Source organism: Zosterops lateralis, assembly GCF_965231275.1.
Source record: "Zosterops lateralis genome assembly, chromosome: 16".
Taxonomy (NCBI): domain Eukaryota; kingdom Metazoa; phylum Chordata; class Aves; order Passeriformes; family Zosteropidae; genus Zosterops; species Zosterops lateralis.
The window spans coordinates 9,569,795-9,586,570 of NC_139776.1; the positions used below are offsets into that span (position 1 = coordinate 9,569,795).

Below are 16,776 nucleotides of genomic sequence, written 5' to 3' on the forward strand. Positions count from 1 at the left end.
ACCTCCCAGAGAATAAAATGCATTAACACTATCAAGTGATTCACCTGTGCCTGGAAATGGTTTGCCTTTCCCTCAGCTGCCGATTCCTCCCCAGTTCCATCCTCACCCCGCAGCTCCCTGACTCACCTCCCAAACCTCTAATAAACGGGAAAAACCTGAAGCAGGAAGGGCAGGAGGAACAAGTCACCTTACATTTTCTCACAGTGACAGGGACACTTTGATGCTGCCCCCCCTGGGGTCTTTTGGCAGGAGCTGGACTTCGTGTCGTGGAGAGAAGAGGTGACATTCCCACCTGGGCTCGTGCCTGGGCATTTGCGGTCAGGGCTGTTGACACAAGGGCTGTGAGCCTGCTCTGGAGGCACAGGGGAGGCAGGAATGCTGCGGCAGCCCAGACAGACCCTGCAGGTTTCTGGCAAGGCTTATTCTTAGGGCTCTGTACCAGAAGTGGAGACTCTCCACGGACTCCAGCTCACTTCTGTCCCCTCTCACCTTTTGACCCGGGGCAGGCACGCTTTGCTACGAGTAAAAAAAAAAAAAAAAAAAAAAAAAAAAATCATTATGTAGAGCTGGCTTGCCTGCAATGGTTTAATTGGAATAAAATGTGTGCCCCGCTGAGCGGCACGGCTTGTGCTGAAGAGCCAGGATGAGTCAGGCTCGGTGCCGATGATATCAGTGCTTTTCCAACGCCCTCCCGGCAAGGCAGGATGAAGGGGCCACGACAGCGAGGGGCCTGGGAAAGTGTCACCCTGCACGGGCAGCACCCACATGTGCCGTCCCCACAGCGGGGGTTCGGGGTGCGGTGAGCTCTGGGGACCTCGGGGCGCTCCGGAAACTCGTGTGCGCACAAACAGCTCCACGCCTCGCAGCAGCGCCTGCTGCCAAAAGACACAGACGTGTCACATAGCAGAAACCTGAGCTAATTCCCCGGCCCTGCCTCCTCGCCCCTCCGCTGGCAGGGCCGGCCAGGCCAGGGCAGGGCAGGGGGGCAGCAGGGACGGTGATGATGCTGCCCGGAGGCCACTCGGAGCTGTGAACAAGCCAGAGCCGGCAGGTGCCCGGCAGAGCTTTGGACATGCAGCTGCTCAGAGACCAAAAGCCCCCACTCGTGCTACACCAGCCTGGTCCCCCCAAACCGCAGGGCTGGCATCCCACACTACGTGCAAACATCAGGCAGGAAGGATTGGGAGTGCTTATGGACAGGGATAAACATTTACGTGGACAAAATTCAAAACCACCGTGAAAGCCGGAGGCAGCCCCAGGGTGCAGGCTCGGGGTACCCAGCACAAAGCCGGTTTTGGGCAGCAGGAGGGTCCCAGGAGACACAGGGGGGACAGCAAAGCAACAGTACCAAAATAGAGCCGGGACACAAACAATACCCAGTTATCTTTTGTTGTGCAGAGAGTGAGAGGAACACGCTGAGATCGGGACAGGCGGGACACGCCACTAGCACTGGAAACTCCCTTCCAGCCACAGCAAAGGGCACGGTGGATGTCCCCCATTCCGGCTTGGCAGTGACCAGGCTCCGGGCAGAGCTGGCGCTGGGCAGGCGAGGCACTGACTCACCCTGCTGAGACACAGGAAGGAGGCGGCGGCCAAGTCCTCGGCTCTGCCAAGGAGCAGCCCTGATGTGCAGGGCTGAACGTGGGAGAGAAAGCGCTCCAGAGTGGGGTCTGCTGGGGATAAGGGTCTCACAAGGCCAGGAGTGAGATGGGGAAGGCCCATCAATACGTCATGCTGTCCTCTCTCCCGCGGGAATGCGTGAGCTGGGCATTTTGAGAAGATAAGCAAAGAAAAAGCAAGTATGAATGGTAACTGTTCTCCCTGCCCAGGCAGAGCCCCTGCCTCCCCCTGCCCACCTCCTGCCGGAGCAGGGCACCTGCAGCCACCCCTGCGGGCACTGATCCCTGCTGGGGCGGCTGTGCTGGGGAAGGACCCTCGGCAGGGACCCTTCGGGGCCAGGGACCTGCACGGGGACACTCCGTGGGTCCCGGCGAGGGAGAGCACCGGGCACCTCCCACGGGGACCCTGCTCTCCATGGAGCCGGGGACCCTTCACGGGGACCTTCTGATTGTCCCTGTGGAGGGGAGACCCCCCATCCCCGCGGCAGGACCCCCAGCGGCGGAGCGGGACCCCGGCGGGGCGGCGGGCGGGAGGCGCGGCCGCGGTGCCGCGGTGATGGGCGCGCCGGTCCCGCCCCGCGCCGCGCCGAGCCGAGCCGAGCGCCGCCCCGCAGCGCCTTGGGAGAGCGGCGGCGGCGGGGGGGGCCCGCACTGAGCCCCGTCCCCCCACCCGGCCCGGCCCGGCCCGGCCCGGCCCGCTCGCAGCAGCCGCATGTCGGGGCCCGGGGCGCAGAGCCGCAGCCGGCGGCCGCCCGGTAAGTGCGGGGCGGGCAGGGCGGGAGGGGAGCGGGGCACCGCGCCGGGCGGGCGGGCAGGGCTCGGGGGCCACAGCCCCTCCATCCTCCCCGCGGCGCCCACCTGATGCCCCTGGCAAAGCGGCTGTGCCCCACCTGCCGCCCCCGGAGCCTCCAGCTCCCACCGCCCCCTCGCCCCTCGCTGCACAACCTGCTGCCGGCGCTGCCCGGCTGCTCTAGGGCAGGGGCTGCCCGCGGAGCTCCGCGCCTGGGACGGGGATGCTCGGGGAGCGGGGGGGGTTTGAGCGACACCTGCTTGGGAAGTGCAGAGCTCGGGAACCTGTTGGGTCGCGGGCTTGTTTCGGAGTGGCATGGGCAGCCCTCGGAGCTCTCGGAAGGAGCGGATCCCCCCGTACCCGCAGGGCTGAGGATGCTGAGCGGAGCAAAGTCAGTGGCGAGCGGCAGCCGAGGAAGCGGGCTCGTAGAGGAGCAGCACCGTGCCCGGGTCCTGCCTGCCGTGCCTCGGGCACCGCGCTGCCCCGTTCTCATGCTTCTCCTCGCATGAGAGGAAGCAGGGCCCCGCAAATAGCAGGGTCTTATGACACAGCCTCTGCCGAGGAAGAGCTCCGGGCGGCAGGGAAGGATATTTTTAGTGCTGAGACGCAGGGGATTTGGAGATCGCTCGGAGGAGTGCAGGCGATGAAGCCGCGGCACACACAGGGGTTACGAGGTGCCATGTCCTCTCTCTCCATTCCCCCCCTCCCTGCTTTTCCCAGCAAGCAGCCCTGCCAAAACCGCTGCCTCCCTCGCACTCGCCTGGTGCATTTCCTCTCATCAGGACTAGGGTTATTTTTTGCTGTGCTGCAACACGAGGTCAGACGTGCCGATGGAGAACCGTGCAGCGCATTAACACTCAGGCAGCCGGCGACTGAGCATCCCACCTCTGCATGGCCTGACCCTGCCTGATTCTCTGGGGCATCCCCACCTCTCCTCACCAGCCACTTCTCCCAACGCTGAAGGAGCTGAGAGCCCTGGGGGTTATCCTTGTTCTGCAGGGGTTGTGCTGGGGCAGGGTGACAGGGAAAGGATTGCCATCTCTGCACAGCCTCCCAGAAGATGCCGTGGCAGCTGAGGAGCTGCATTGTCCCCCATCCATTTCCTCACAGCCCTGAGGGGGGGGGAAGGAGGGGGGGGCGGGGTGGGGGTGGGGGGGGAAGGTGCATTCTGGCAAGTTGGGAGCAGTGGGCCATACTGGGCTTCTCTGGAGGAGCAGAGCCAGGGGTTTGGGCTCCAGGGAGAAGGGTAAAAGCCAGCTTACTCCAGCCCTTTCATTCATCAGAGAACTGACCCATGCTTGGTTAAACTCTGCTCACCTCCCCAGCACCTGCTGCTCCTTTCCACAGCCCGCATTATTTTTCAGGACCTTCTTTAAATCCCTCGAAATCTCTGCAAGATATTGCAGAGCTGTGGCCTCAAGAAAAGGCCATTCCCATCCTCTCTTGGCCTTGTGCCTTCACTAACAATCCTTCTCCCAACCCAAACACACCCCTCCTATTTACCGGCACAGAGGGGGGTGTGCCGGGATCCTGCTGGCCACGAGGGAAGAAAAGCTCATTCCTTTCCAGTGGAAAGGCAGCTGTGTCCGAGCACACCCTGAGCTGGTACACCCAGCACCCTCCAGCCCTGTCTGGCCCCTGCCCCATCCAAACTGCATCCCAGGAGCTGCTCCTCTCCCGAGCCTGCTTTGGTGAAGGTGTGGGTGGGAGAGCTGACAGAGCTTTGCCTCTCAGCCAACCCTCCCCCGCCTTTCCCCACCACAGCGTGGCCACGAGCCCACACAGCGTCAGGGGTGGTGGCTCCTCGGTGGCTCCTCGGTGTGCCCTGGCAGGGCAGAGGGACCCCTGGGGCATCGCCCTCACCCACAGCCCACCCTGCGGCCATCCGCCAGCAGCAGGGGAGAAGGAAATCTCTGCCTGCCCTTCCTGCGGGGGATCCTGCCCTGTCCTGCCCTCCCAAACTCTGCACCAGCGTTTGGCCCCGGTTCCTGCCCACACCGCGCTGGCGGAGGAGCCGTGAGAGCCGGAAGGATCTGAAGGCAGCGGGGCGCTCGGAGCCGCCGCAGCCGCGCTGGGCGGTTCAGCCAGCGGGGCAGAGCCTGGCCCTGAATGCTGATCAGCCTCCAGCCCTTTGGCTCAGCGGGCCGGAGCAATAACCATGACAATAGTAATAAAAGCCAGGCCACCAGCAGGTACCGACAGATCCCCCACGGTGCACAGGGGCCGCATTGTGTGTGCGAACGTGTCCCGCGGTGGGAACATGCCAGCGGGATGAGACAATCCCCGCGACTGACAGCTCCGGAGTGTCACCGGCCGTCACATGGGGAGGGCCGGACAGGGAACGCCGCGCTCCTTTATTTCCCCGGCCAGGGTGGCCCAGGGGCAGCCACACTAACAGGGCTGTTCGCTCCCCCTGGGCCCGGAAGAGCCCCGCCAGGGGGGAAGGCTCCATCCCCGACTCTCACCGCGGTCACGGGTCAGGCAGGGCCAAGCACAGCTCCAGCTGCTGCCTCCCGCTGCCGGCCTTCCTTACATAATGGGATCTCAGTGCTCGTGCCCAACTCCCCGGCCAGAGCTCGAAAACAAGTTCATAAACAGGTCCTGCTAATTTCTCTCTCAAGAGAAGCCCTGGCGCCCACAGGAATGCCGCCGCCAGCAGCCGTCATCACTCTCCCCAAGGACACTCACTGCGAGTATCGGTCACATGCTGGGGAGAGCACTAACAGCCCGGATCAGCCCCATTCACGGCACTCAGGACAGCACTCGAGCCTTTTGGTTTATTTTGTATTTGCACTGCAGGATTTGGACACTGGTCCTTACCTCCACACTAAGGTCCCTTTGGCAAGACCTACCGTGGAGAGCTGGTCTGTCACCCTGAACCCCGGAGCCAGCACAGCCTGTGCCCTGAGCCCAGCCTCCCTACAGCTGGAGCCCGATGGACTCTCCTCGCTGTGGTGACGGCGGCAGTTTGCCATGGATTCAGCACAGCTGGGCTGGGGAGCACAGCTCTGCCTGGGACAGCCAGCTGCTAAAGGGAGACAGCTCTATAATTGGTGCTTTGATCACCCCCTCCTTGTCCCTGGCTCCATTCCGTTCTGCAGATAGCACAGGCAGGCTGGAGGTTTTTGCTGTACCCCAGTGGCACCGGGCTGCAGCCACCTGGTGAGTCTTCCCCAGGAGGAAAGGTTCACTGGCACCACCATCTGGGCCCTGCACTGAGCCTCGGCACCAGAGCAGGCACCAGTGCTTTGGTCAGACATACCAGGGCAAAGGCCTCTTCAGGCAGCCTGGACTGCTGCCCCAGGCATTGCAGGAAGGCGCTGAGCAGCCAGAAGAGGCCCAGAGCCTCTTGCAGAGAGTGTGTGGTGAGTCGCCCTGAGTCACGGTGCATCCCCACGTGGTGCTGCCAGCACAGCCCAGCCCAGCCCAGCCCGCCGGGGCAGGCACCTGCAGATTATGGGGTTTCACTGAAGGATGCCCTAGAAACGGGATGCAGACAAGCCCTGGAAGAGCTCTGAGGAAGATGTGACATTGATCTCCATGACATCTCACCAGGCTCTCCATCTTTCTCCTGTGTGGTTCCTGTGCTGCTCCATGCTGCTGGCAGCCAGCTCCCCTGCTGTCCTTGCCCCTGCCCCTGTTCCTGCCAGACAGGGTGGGGATGCTGCTCCCTCTGCTCCCTCCTCCCCAGCCTGGAGGAGCAGAGGGTTTGGGCTGTGTTCAGGCAGAGCACAGGATGTTTGTTTGGTTTCCTTGGTTATTACGCTGCCTGCTCCAATAATCACATTTTCCTTCTGCCGGTTGGGCCAAGTGCAGCAGAAAGGAAATGTGGAATGGCTGAGGTCAAACACCAGCCTGGGAACAGCTGGGGCCACCAGCCACAGCCTCTCTGTGCCACTTGAGTCCTTGCTGTTTTGGGTACCCAGCCCAAAAGGAAGTTACCAAGATGAGGGATCCAGCAACAAGCTCCTTCAACAACAGCCCAAGGGCTCCCATCACTCTCTCCCGTGAGCTGGGGACACAGGCACCGGCAGTGAACTGCGCGAGGAATTACAGGAATGAAAATGTTTGTGCAGGCAGAAGCCAAGCTGGCTGTGAGAGGGGGTGTGAGCGGGAGCCTGCGGGCGTGGGCGCAGCTGCATTTAGAGTGACGGTGGTGGCGGGGGTGTGCGCAGGCAGGGCTGTGCACGGGTAGGGATGACAGCGTTGCTGGTTCCTTTTATTCCTTATAGCCCAGAAAGCCTGGAGCAAGCACTAAGGCCGGCTCTTGACCCTGAGAGCTCCCCTGCTCGTTAGCATTCTCAGACAGCCCTCTGTTTGGTAGCAGGGAAACTGAACTTGAACGTGTGCAAACCGCCGCTGATCTCACACCAGCTCCCTTTCCCCCATGACAGATAATTCCCTTCAGCAGTGGTGAGCACAGTGTATGAGTTCCCCATTCCTGGCTGCCCTGCACCTCAGGGGAGGGATCTGAGGCTCCAGCACAGCAAGTGCTGGTGACGCTGCTGTTCTGGTGTGTAACATCTATCCATGGTGACTAAACCAACGTGTGCTGGTACAGCAGAGCAAAAGGGAACCACCAAGCATCCAGCACAGCCATGCAGTGGGAGCTTAGACAGCCCTGCCTGGTCCAACTCTCCTCACCTTTCCTCTCCAGCTGACATGGAGCAGGCCCAGCGGAACCTGGATGCAGAGCAGATGCAGCAGCAGCAGCAGATGAAACTACGGGACCGGCAGAAGTTCTTTGAGGAGGTTTTCCAGCATGACGTGGATTTCTTCTTCCCAATGTCTCACCTGCAGATAGAGCACCGGAGACGTATGTGCTGTGGGCACCAGCAGGGGCTTGGGGGTGTTTCAGGGGACAGGACACAGGATTGGAGATTGGTGGGACAGCCCCAGTCTAAAGACATGCATGTCCTGAACCAAGATGGGACCACACTGCCTGTGTGTGGCTATGCTGTGGATTACTCACACCCCTTAACTGAAGGCACATGGGTACCCAGGCTGGTGCCCTGCAGAGTCTGGTTTTGGGCAGACTGCATTTTGGGGCAGGGACAAGGGCTGTAGTGACACAGCAGGGGCTTCCAGAGGGATGTTTTAAGAAAACATGATTTTCCTGGGACCTCTTACCAGCAAGCAGAATTCAGTTCCCTGTGGCAAGGCTGGTCTCCCACCTCAGGACCCTGCCTGCACAGAGCTGATGGTGCCCTTTGCCTGGCACTACCACTCACCTTTTTGCTGGCCTTTGTCTCTGCAGCCCCCTTAGGCAGCATTTCCTCCATGGAGGTGAACGTGGACATGCTGGAGCAGATGGACGTGCTGGACCTGTCAGACCAGGACACTGTGGATGTATTTCTGGGCTGTGGGATAGAGGAGAGCAGCGTTGCTGGGTCTCTGCCAGGTATGTGCAGTCCCAAGCCCTTTGTGGGCCAGGCTGGAATCCCTTCCTGCCCCCAGTGCCCACATTGACTCATTCCTCAGCCCTAGCCACCCTGTGGGCAGCTCCATACCCACCCAAAGGCAAACATTGGTGCTGGGTCTGTGAAGTTGGAGGGACCTCATACTGGCTGTTCCACATCAGTATCCACCTCTACAGTCCAGACATACAGATCCCTATAAATACCTTGTGCTGCAGAAGACTGAAGGGCCCAAGCACCTTGCAGAGTCTGTGAGTCAAATTCCCTTGTCCCAAAGTTTCTCTGGAGCAGCCAGTGCCTTGTCACAACTCCCAAGGTCCCCACCATGAGCTGCAGAGCTCATTGTGCTGAGCAGGAAGGCTGCAGAACCTCTCCACCTCTCAGCCAGACCTCAGGGAGCTGGGCTGGGGTCTGCAGGGAAAGCATGGGGTGCCAGCACATTCCTCCCCACTCACATACTGTAGTGAGGTCAAAGCAAAAGTCTCCTTGCCTGCTGCAGCCAACAGCCTCGCACAGCATGGCTCTGAGCTGTGTTTCAGGCAAGATGGAAGAGGCTTCACTGCCAAAAACAGGGAAGGAATGTGCAGCAACTGCCCTGAGCCAAGCCGGTGGTGTGAGGTGGGGAATGGCTGCAGCAGCCACACAGGGAGCAGCCAGGAATGCACAGCCCAATGAGGAGTGAGTCTTGGAGGGGCCATCCATGAAGCTTAGGCAGCAATAAACCTCCAAAAGCCTTTTTCATTCTCATACTGCTCTCCTCTCCAGGGGCAGAGGCCAGCCAGTGCCCAGAGGAGATTACCCTGCAAGTGCCCAGCGCAGCTGAGAGCAAGTCTCGCATTTCCTCCACGTCCTCTGCCTCCACGGATTTGAACAGCCTGGACACCAGCGAGGAGGGGGCCGAGACCCCCGTGGTGCAGTCGGATGAGGAGGACCTGCAGGAGGACAGTCCCAAAGAGCAGGTGGTGAGGAGCTAGCAGCCAGCTCTGCCCTGCTCCCAGCCTCCTCCATACGGACTTGCCAGCCCAGAAGAAGGAAAGTTGCTGGTGCCCAGTAAACCCCATCCTGGACTGCTGCCCTGCCAGAGGGGAGAGATGGTTTTCCCCTCCTCTCCCTCCATGTGTTCTCCTGGCAGCCAAAGGAGAAGGAAAGGGGTATTGTAAGCTTCCAAAATTAACTCTTCAGGCTTTGCTGCTAACACTCCCTGCTTCATTCCCCTCCAACATGCTCAGCATCCCACAACCCCACCATTCCCAGAAAGCCATCCCTTAGGATCCTGGTTCCCCCTGCCCTACTGACAAAGGTTCCGTCCAGACAAGCACTTAACGACAGCACAGAGAGAATAACACTGTGTCTAACCAAGCACGGGGTGTGTGTGTCATTGGGAGAAAACAGCACGGGGGATGAGGGTTCAGAGTGGATGGCAGGATGGAGAGCAGTGCAGAGCCAGTGTGCTCATTGGGCCATGAAGGAGCAAATGGAGCCCAAGGATGGTTCCTGTGCCCAGGGCAGGAGCAGACAGCACAGACCTTGGCAGAGAAGGGCTGTTGGTACAGCAGGGCACGAGGGTGAGCAGCTCAGGCTCTGCAGAACCAGCACAGACACAGCTGGCCTGAGCAGGGCTGGGGTGCTCCTGACCTGGAACCACCAGCTGTGAGCACTGTGGGGACTCCCCACACAAATGGGCTGAGCAGAGAACACCAGCAGCTGCTCCACAGGAGTGAAGGAAGCACCACCAACATGAGGACACTCCACAGCCCACTCTGCTTGGTCCCTGCAGGCCAAGAGGAGCTGGGCACAAAGCTGGTCACAGGCCCCTGGCCACCATCAGTGGCTGCAGACCAGGAAAGTGCTGTCCCTGTCCCTGCATCAGCACAACCGTGATCACCACAGGAAAGGAGCCTGGGAGATAAGCAATGGAAGCCAGGGAATGCTCCTCATCCTGACTGCTTCCCAGGGGGTGTTGAGACATTACTGCACTCTTCCTGTGTCAACCAACACTTTGTGGGACCAGCTAGAGTGCCCCATGTCTGAGTGCAGCACAAATGTGTGCTTTTGCTTCCTTAAGCTGGGAAATGGATCAAGAAAAAAGGGGCAGGTTTCATGACTTTTCAGGTTTAGCACAGGGTTGTACCCCATACCCTACCTAGGCATGGGGTAATTAACAGCTCTGGATGGATGTTTTTACTTTTAATTTGGCTGATCATTCCCAAAATGCATCTAAATCTTTATTACCTACCAGTATCCTCTTGCAAGGAGTTGCCCAGTGTAAAAAAAACCAAAAAACAAAACCACCTAACCCAACAGTATTATGTAAATATGATTTCTTTTTTCTGGGCATGCTGAATTTCTGGTTTTAAGTGATGCCACTAATTAGCAAGAAAGGGGAAAAAAGATATAAAGTAACTCCTTATTCTTGACAAATACTGAATCACAATGTCAGTTCCAAGTTAACATTGCATGAGGACCTTAGATCTGAGCAGGTAAGTGGGTAATCAACACGGTATAGCAGCTGGTAAGTAACAACCACACGTTGCTATAATTGTTACGCTCATTTCCTACTGGAGCAAATCATCATCACACTCAGATCATCACCGGGAGAACAGGGATGGTGTGAGATCCATCGGACCGTCGCCTTTGCCGTGGCCGCCGTTCCCTTCCCGGGGATGGCCCCGGGCCGGCGGGTGCTGGAAGCGGAGCGCCCTCGGATGGCTCTGCACCCGGGGATAGACGGTGCCCTCCGGAGAGGAGACGAGGAGCGAGGGAGAGCTCTTCTCTCAGGGACAAGCTGAGCAGTAGAAGCCATATGGGGACAAGCACAGTTCCCGCAGCGTCCTGGGGCACAGCCGAGCCCTGCAGGGCTGAAAGCGCACCAGGGCTTCCCCTGCAGCACCAATTTCAAAGCGGTGCCAGGGAGGCCTCGGGGAGCCGCTTAACCCCCTCTCAAACCACCCGAGTTGGCCGCGATCATCCCTGTGGGTCCTTTCCGACGCAGACTATTCTGCCGTTCTGTGAAAGCGCTGGCGCTGGCTCTGGGCTGGGGGCAGGCGTAGGCACGGCCGGGCTGGCGCTTCCCCCCGCAGAGGCTCCAGGCTCGCTCCGTTCGGCCGCTCCCGGTGCCAGGCCGGGACAGCCCCAGGCCCGGAGCGCCGGGCGTCTCCATGGCAGCCCCGGAAGCGGCGCCATTGGCGGGCAGGCGGAAGCGGAAGTGGCGTGAGGCGGGCGGGGGCGGCATGGCGGCGTTGTTGCTGCTGCTGCTGCTGGCGGCGGCAGGGGCCGGGCCCGGGCGGGCGGACGCGGAGCAGGAGCGGCGGGACGCGCTGCAGGAGGAGCTGCTTCTGAGCCCGCTGCCCACCGGAGATGTGGCCGCCACCTTCCAGTTCCGCACGCGCTGGGACGCGGACCTGCAGCGGGGCTCAGGTAGGGCGGGCCCGGCCGGGGCGGACCGCTCTGCTATTGGCTGGCCCGGGGGCGGACCGCGCTGCTATTGGCTGGGGCGCGGCGCAGGGGCGGGACTATCGCGAAGGTCCATGCGACGTGATGGTTTGCATCGATCGATGACGTCAGCGGTGCGAGTGACGTCAGAGGCGGGGTGAGGTGAGCAGGGGCCGGGCAGAGCGAGGCTGTGGTGACGGAGGATCGCGATGACATCACACAGCGGTGCTGGGGGCTGTGACTCAAGCGGGCTGTGTTGAGAGTGCCAGCAGAGGCGGTGTGTGGGTGACGTCATGTTTGGACAGGCGCTGGTGTGATGTCAGGGGAAGGGATCGGGGCATGGGATGGGCAGAGACTAACCTTGCCCGCAGTCTCTCACTACAGGCTCTTCCCGAAGGCGCTGGGGCGGCTGGTGGCCGCGCTGGGCGTGCGGGAGCTCCACCTCGCGCTCACCCAGGGCTTCTGGCGCACCCGCTACTGGGGGCAGCCGCCCCTCCAGGCACCCGCTGGCGCTGAGCTCTGGGTCTGGTTCCAGCCCACGGTCACCGAGTAGGTACCGCAGCCATGGATCTGTCCCTCTGGGTCCCCTCTGTGGCCACTGCTCCCAGGAGCTGTTGCTCATCTCTCATGAGGCAGTCACGGTGTGTGAGTGTGCCTCCTGGGTTGAAAAATGTCTGCTGGAAGAAAGAGCCCAGGAGTGGCTCTACAAAAACACAGAACATACCTCATCTGTTCACAGGACAGGGTGTGGTGCTGAGGGCAAATCCTTGTTCACTAAAGGCCCAAGGAACTCCCTTGTGGGTTCTGTGATGACAAACCCCTTGCTGTGCTAATACAGTGGGGCTATATCTTGACCTGTCAAGCCATGACTCACTTCCTTTGACTCCCAAACAATACCTGTCACCATCTCCCTTAGCACACCACCCCTGTTCAAGCTGCAGCAGCCCTGTGGAGACTCACAGAGCTCTCTCCTCCCTGCAAGTGTCTCATTCTTTGTCTGCTGGTCGGGTCAGCCTTTGGAGCTGCACCAAGGCATTGCTTTGGTCTCACAGCTCCTTCCCCATTCACACACATCACCTCCTACATGCTCCCTGCTCCTCTGGCCTCTCTCCTCACATACAGCTGTGCCCACCACCATGTCCCTTGGCAGTGTGATGCCTGTGTGTCCCTGCTATCCCTCAAATCTCATGTGTCAGAATAAAATACCAAGAGAGCTGGGGAGTGCAAGCCCAGCAGTCTCTCTGCACACTCCATGCAGCTTTGGTAACCCAGTGTGGTCACCCTGCTGTATTTCTTGAATGTTGCTGACTTAACACTTGTTGTTTCAAGGATTTGAGCTGCTGATTAATCTCTGTGTCTGTTCTCACACAGTGTTGACAAAGCCTGGAAAGAGCTGAGTAACATCCTTTCAGGAATATTCTGTGCTTCTCTCAACTTCATTGACTCGACCAACACAGTGATTCCAACAGCATCCTTCAAACCCCTGGGTTTAGCCAATGGTGAGCCTGGCTCCGCCCTCTCACTCTTGTCTCTCACTTTAGTTTTTGCCATGCCACTGCCAGCATTCCAGGTGCAGATCCTGCAGTGACTCTGGGTCTGGGTGTGTACAACAACATCTGTTAACCTCTTCCTGGAAGGATTTCCTCTCCCTACACACAAGGCTTGGATTTAAACAGAGGAAACCCACAAGTAGTACATGGCAGATGCTCCCAGGCTCTTATCTGTCTCTATGGAAAGTGTTTTAGAAAACAGGGAGGACTGCAGGATTTAAGGCACTCATGAAAAAAAAAATCTGCTAGGATATATCCTTGCCTATTCTTTCCAATCACTGAACAGAGTGGGATCTACTTCTGGTGGAGCTCATGGCATTTCAGGCTTACTGAGTGGGTGGTGGCATGTGGGTACACTGGGGGTGGAACAGATGTGCTGCTGTCCCTCATGCCTGTAGCAATAGCAGCCTGCTCACCTCCCTGTCCCTGCCCAGGCACGGATCACCATCTCCTGCGTTACGCTGTCCTGCCCCGGGAGGTTGTCTGCACAGAGAACCTCACCCCTTGGAAGAAGCTGCTGCCATGTGGCTCAAAGGTAAAGACAAGTCCTGCTGCCTAATTGTGCCACTCCTGATGGAGCTGGGCTCCCAGCAGCAATCTGAGAGCGTGCACTGGGAAGTTCCTTCAGGGCCTTTCTCTTGGTGGGAGCAGAAGACAGAGCAGGGGCTGAGTTTCTCCTTTGTTTCCTGCAGGCTGGACTCGCTGTGCTGCTGAAGGCTGAGCGCTTGTTCCACAGCAGCTACCACTCCCAGGCAGTGCACATCCGCCCCATTTGCAGGGTGAGTGCTGGGCTCAGCTCCTTCCCTCAACACCCCAGAGAAAATCCAAAGCCACCTTGTCACATTGCAAGTATCACACTGGTTTGCTCAGCTGCCCTGTGATGGGTTCACAGTGTCTAACACAGCTGTCATCCTGCTTCTCTGGTAACCCCAATGGAAATCTTGCAGTCCTGGTGGAATTCCAGCTCCATCCTGGTGTCCTCCCCCTCCAGAAAGTGTGATCAGAGCCGCTTGTCTCTTTCTTGTGCAGGATGCCTCCTGCCTGGCTGTGTCCTGGGAGCTTAGACAGACCCTCACTGTGGTCTTTGACTTCTTTTCCAGTGGCCAAGGAAAGAAAGGTAAGCTTGGTGGCTGTGCTCGAGTTCTCCCAGCCTGCAGCACTTGACCTGCCACCTGACCTTGCTTCCCACAGACTGGTCTCTCTTTAAGATGTTCTCTCGCACGCTGACTGACTCGTGTCCTCTGGCATCACAGAGCAAAGTCTACGTTGACATTTCCCCTAAGAACAAGGTAAGCTCATGGGCCAGAAAGCATGGCCTGCTCCCTCAGTTCAGCCACTTCATGTGGCTGTGAAACATCCTCACTTCCATCCTCTGTATGGCCTGGCCCCTCAGGGGCTAACAAAGGGAGGTGATTTCCTTGCTCTGAGCAGGGCTGAGGGGAGATGAGCCTGGTGGTGTTAGCAAGAGTATGGAACTGGCTGTTGGGTGGGAAAGCTCAGGGCTACCTGGAGGGACTTTGCCCAGTGCTGCCAGTTTCTTCAAGGGGTACTTTTCCTTTCACAGTCCTTTCCTCAGGAAAAAGAGCTATTGGAAGTGTCCCCCGCTCCAACATCAGTACATGAAGCTGTTGTCCAGGGGGACAAGAAGACCTATGCTGTCTATGACCTGCTGAGCCCCTCGCTCTTCAACACATCTCGCAGCCTCAACGTGCAGCTGAAGTGGAAGCGGCCCCAAGACAGCTGTGAGTGAGCAGAACTTCACTTCATCTGCACCACTGCCCAGGGCTCCAGGGCTGAGAATCACCCCACTCCTGTCCTTCCTCTTCCACAGCGGAAATGCCCATTCCCACGCTCCACGCCCAGCGTTACGTGGGGGGGTACGGGCTGCAGACCGGGGAGATCTGCACCCTCATCTACAACACTCACCCCTACCGAGCCTTCCCCGTGATCCTGCTGGAGACTGTGCCCTGGTACCTGCGGCTCTACGTGCACACTCTCACCATCATCACCAAAGGGAAGGAAAACAAGCCCAGTGAGTAAACCTCCCAAGCAGCACATGCCACCCGATTCCCTTGGCATGAGCAGCTCATTCCAAAGATGGTTTAGTCCATCCCTCAAGCCCCAGTGATCAGTGGGGAACTGGACTGTGAAACAAAACATTTTAGGATGTTTTCCTAGCCCCAAGTTCAGTGCTCACAGTAGATGAGACCATTAAGTCTGTTTTATTTATAAGAGGCACATGGATAGTGTTTCATAATCCAACAAGGGTTTAAACCAACATGAATTAATTTTTGTAGCACAGGAAGCTTAATTTAAAACTGATAATTGGGTTTTATTATGCATTTATACTTTTGCTTATGAATACCAGACTTTTATGGGTCAGTAGCTTTAAAGACCAGGTAAATTTAACTTCAACATGTGATTTTTTGCTATGGGTACATCTTCACTTGCCCAGAAAAGACAAGGACAATCTCTCAAGACAGTGGAAGCAAGATCACCCACCTCATGGGAGATGTCCAGGCAATGTGAGATTGGACAAGGTTCCCCTGGTGCCATTGCTGAAATCTCTTTGGGCTTAGGTTACATCCACTACCAGCCAGCCCAGGACCGGAGACGGCCTCACCTCTTGGAAATGCTGATCCAGCTGCCAGCCAACTCTGTCACCAAGATCACAATCCAGTTTGAGAGGGCTTTATTGAAGTGGACAGAGTACCCACCTGACCCAAATCATGGCTTTTATGTTGGGTAATGACATTCTGCACCTCCTCATCTCTTTCTGGGCTTTGCATAGGACTTACTGCCCAGGTGTCTGCCCAGATGTCTTTGCTGTCAGGACTGACACTGACATGTTCTTTTTGCCCTTAGTTCATCTGTGCTCAGTGCCCTGGTGCCCAGTGTCACTGCAATGAAGGATATGGATGTGGAGCAGAGTCCTCTCTTCACCTCACTGTGAGTGTGCTTATGCTGGGGAGTGGGGCTGTGCCACAACCTGCAGGCTGTGGCTGCTCTCATCCTCTCTGGTGAGCATGAAGCACTGGTCCTGTGCAGGCTGACCCTGCCTTTCCTTCTTCCACTCTCCAGGTTTCCTTCCTCCGATGGCTCCAGCTATTTTGTGCGCCTGTACACGGAGCCGCTGCTGGTGAACCTGCCCACACCAGACTTCAGCATGCCCTACAACGTCATCTGCCTCACCTGCACCGTGGTGGCCGTGTGCTACGGCTCCTTCTACAACCTGCTGACCAGAACCTTCCACGTGGAGGAGCCCAGCCGGGGCGGGCTGGCCAAGAGACTGGCCAACGTCATCCGGAAATTCCGGGGTGTTCCCCCACTCTGAGAGGAGCCAGGGCAGGCAGCACTGCCTGCAGGGCTCTGTGGGGACACTGAGATGGCAGAGCACTGCTGCCTCTTGTCTTACTGGAAGCAGCTTTTTCTGTTTTGCTGCCTAGATCTCTCTTGGGATCCAATAAGCTGAGAGACCACTTCCATTGCTAAGATGGGAAATGGCTCTAAGCCCATTGACTACTGAACTGCACTGCTATGGGACTGGGAAAAGTAAAAGACTTCAGTTTGGGAGAGGTGTAACTTACATGCTGGGAATGGTGCTGGAAATAAACTTGAGTGTTTTGTATGTTTGTGCTGCTCCTGGTTGGTTTTGCTTTCTCAGCTCACAGGCAGAGTTGACCCTCTTAAGACTGTGAGCTGCCAAGTCTGTAGTACACTGCCTGGATCAGCTGTGATGTGATGCAGGCAGGACCAGGCAGGGGGGTTTGATCTGCAGCAAAGAGAGGAATTAATCTGCTCTAATATCTCACCTTTCACAATTGACATGTTTCACCTATATGTGTCCTGTCACAGTTGGCCACATTCGAGCCAGTTTGTAAATTAATTGTTTGGCACAGTGTATGCCTGCCCCCTCACCAACAGCAAGGGCATATTTTCTTTTGCAGGAAACAGCTTCTCTTGCTCAC

The 16,776-nt window shown here is 58.1% G+C and overlaps 2 protein-coding genes across 2 annotated transcripts; both read left to right on the forward strand.

The window, feature by feature from the left end:
- Positions 1-2,331: 2,331 nt before the first annotated feature.
- DBNDD2 (dysbindin domain containing 2) lies at positions 2,332-9,593 on the forward strand (the record flags this gene model as incomplete). Its single annotated transcript, XM_083873282.1, has 4 exons — positions 2,332-2,374; positions 7,067-7,225; positions 7,667-7,810; positions 8,592-9,593. The coding sequence occupies 4 exons, from the start codon at positions 2,332-2,334 to the stop codon at positions 8,798-8,800; spliced, it is 555 nt and encodes a 184-aa protein (XP_083729408.1). The 3' UTR covers positions 8,801-9,593.
- A 544-nt stretch (positions 9,594-10,137) lies between these two features.
- Positions 10,138-16,436, forward strand: PIGT (phosphatidylinositol glycan anchor biosynthesis class T). Its single transcript, XM_083873281.1, has 12 exons — positions 10,138-11,243; positions 11,630-11,807; positions 12,630-12,757; positions 13,243-13,343; positions 13,501-13,587; positions 13,838-13,925; positions 14,000-14,097; positions 14,373-14,550; positions 14,640-14,840; positions 15,388-15,553; positions 15,674-15,757; positions 15,890-16,436. The coding sequence occupies exons 1-12, from the start codon at positions 10,985-10,987 to the stop codon at positions 16,140-16,142; spliced, it is 1,821 nt and encodes a 606-aa protein (XP_083729407.1). The 5' UTR covers positions 10,138-10,984; the 3' UTR covers positions 16,143-16,436.
- Positions 16,437-16,776: the final 340 nt, after the last annotated feature.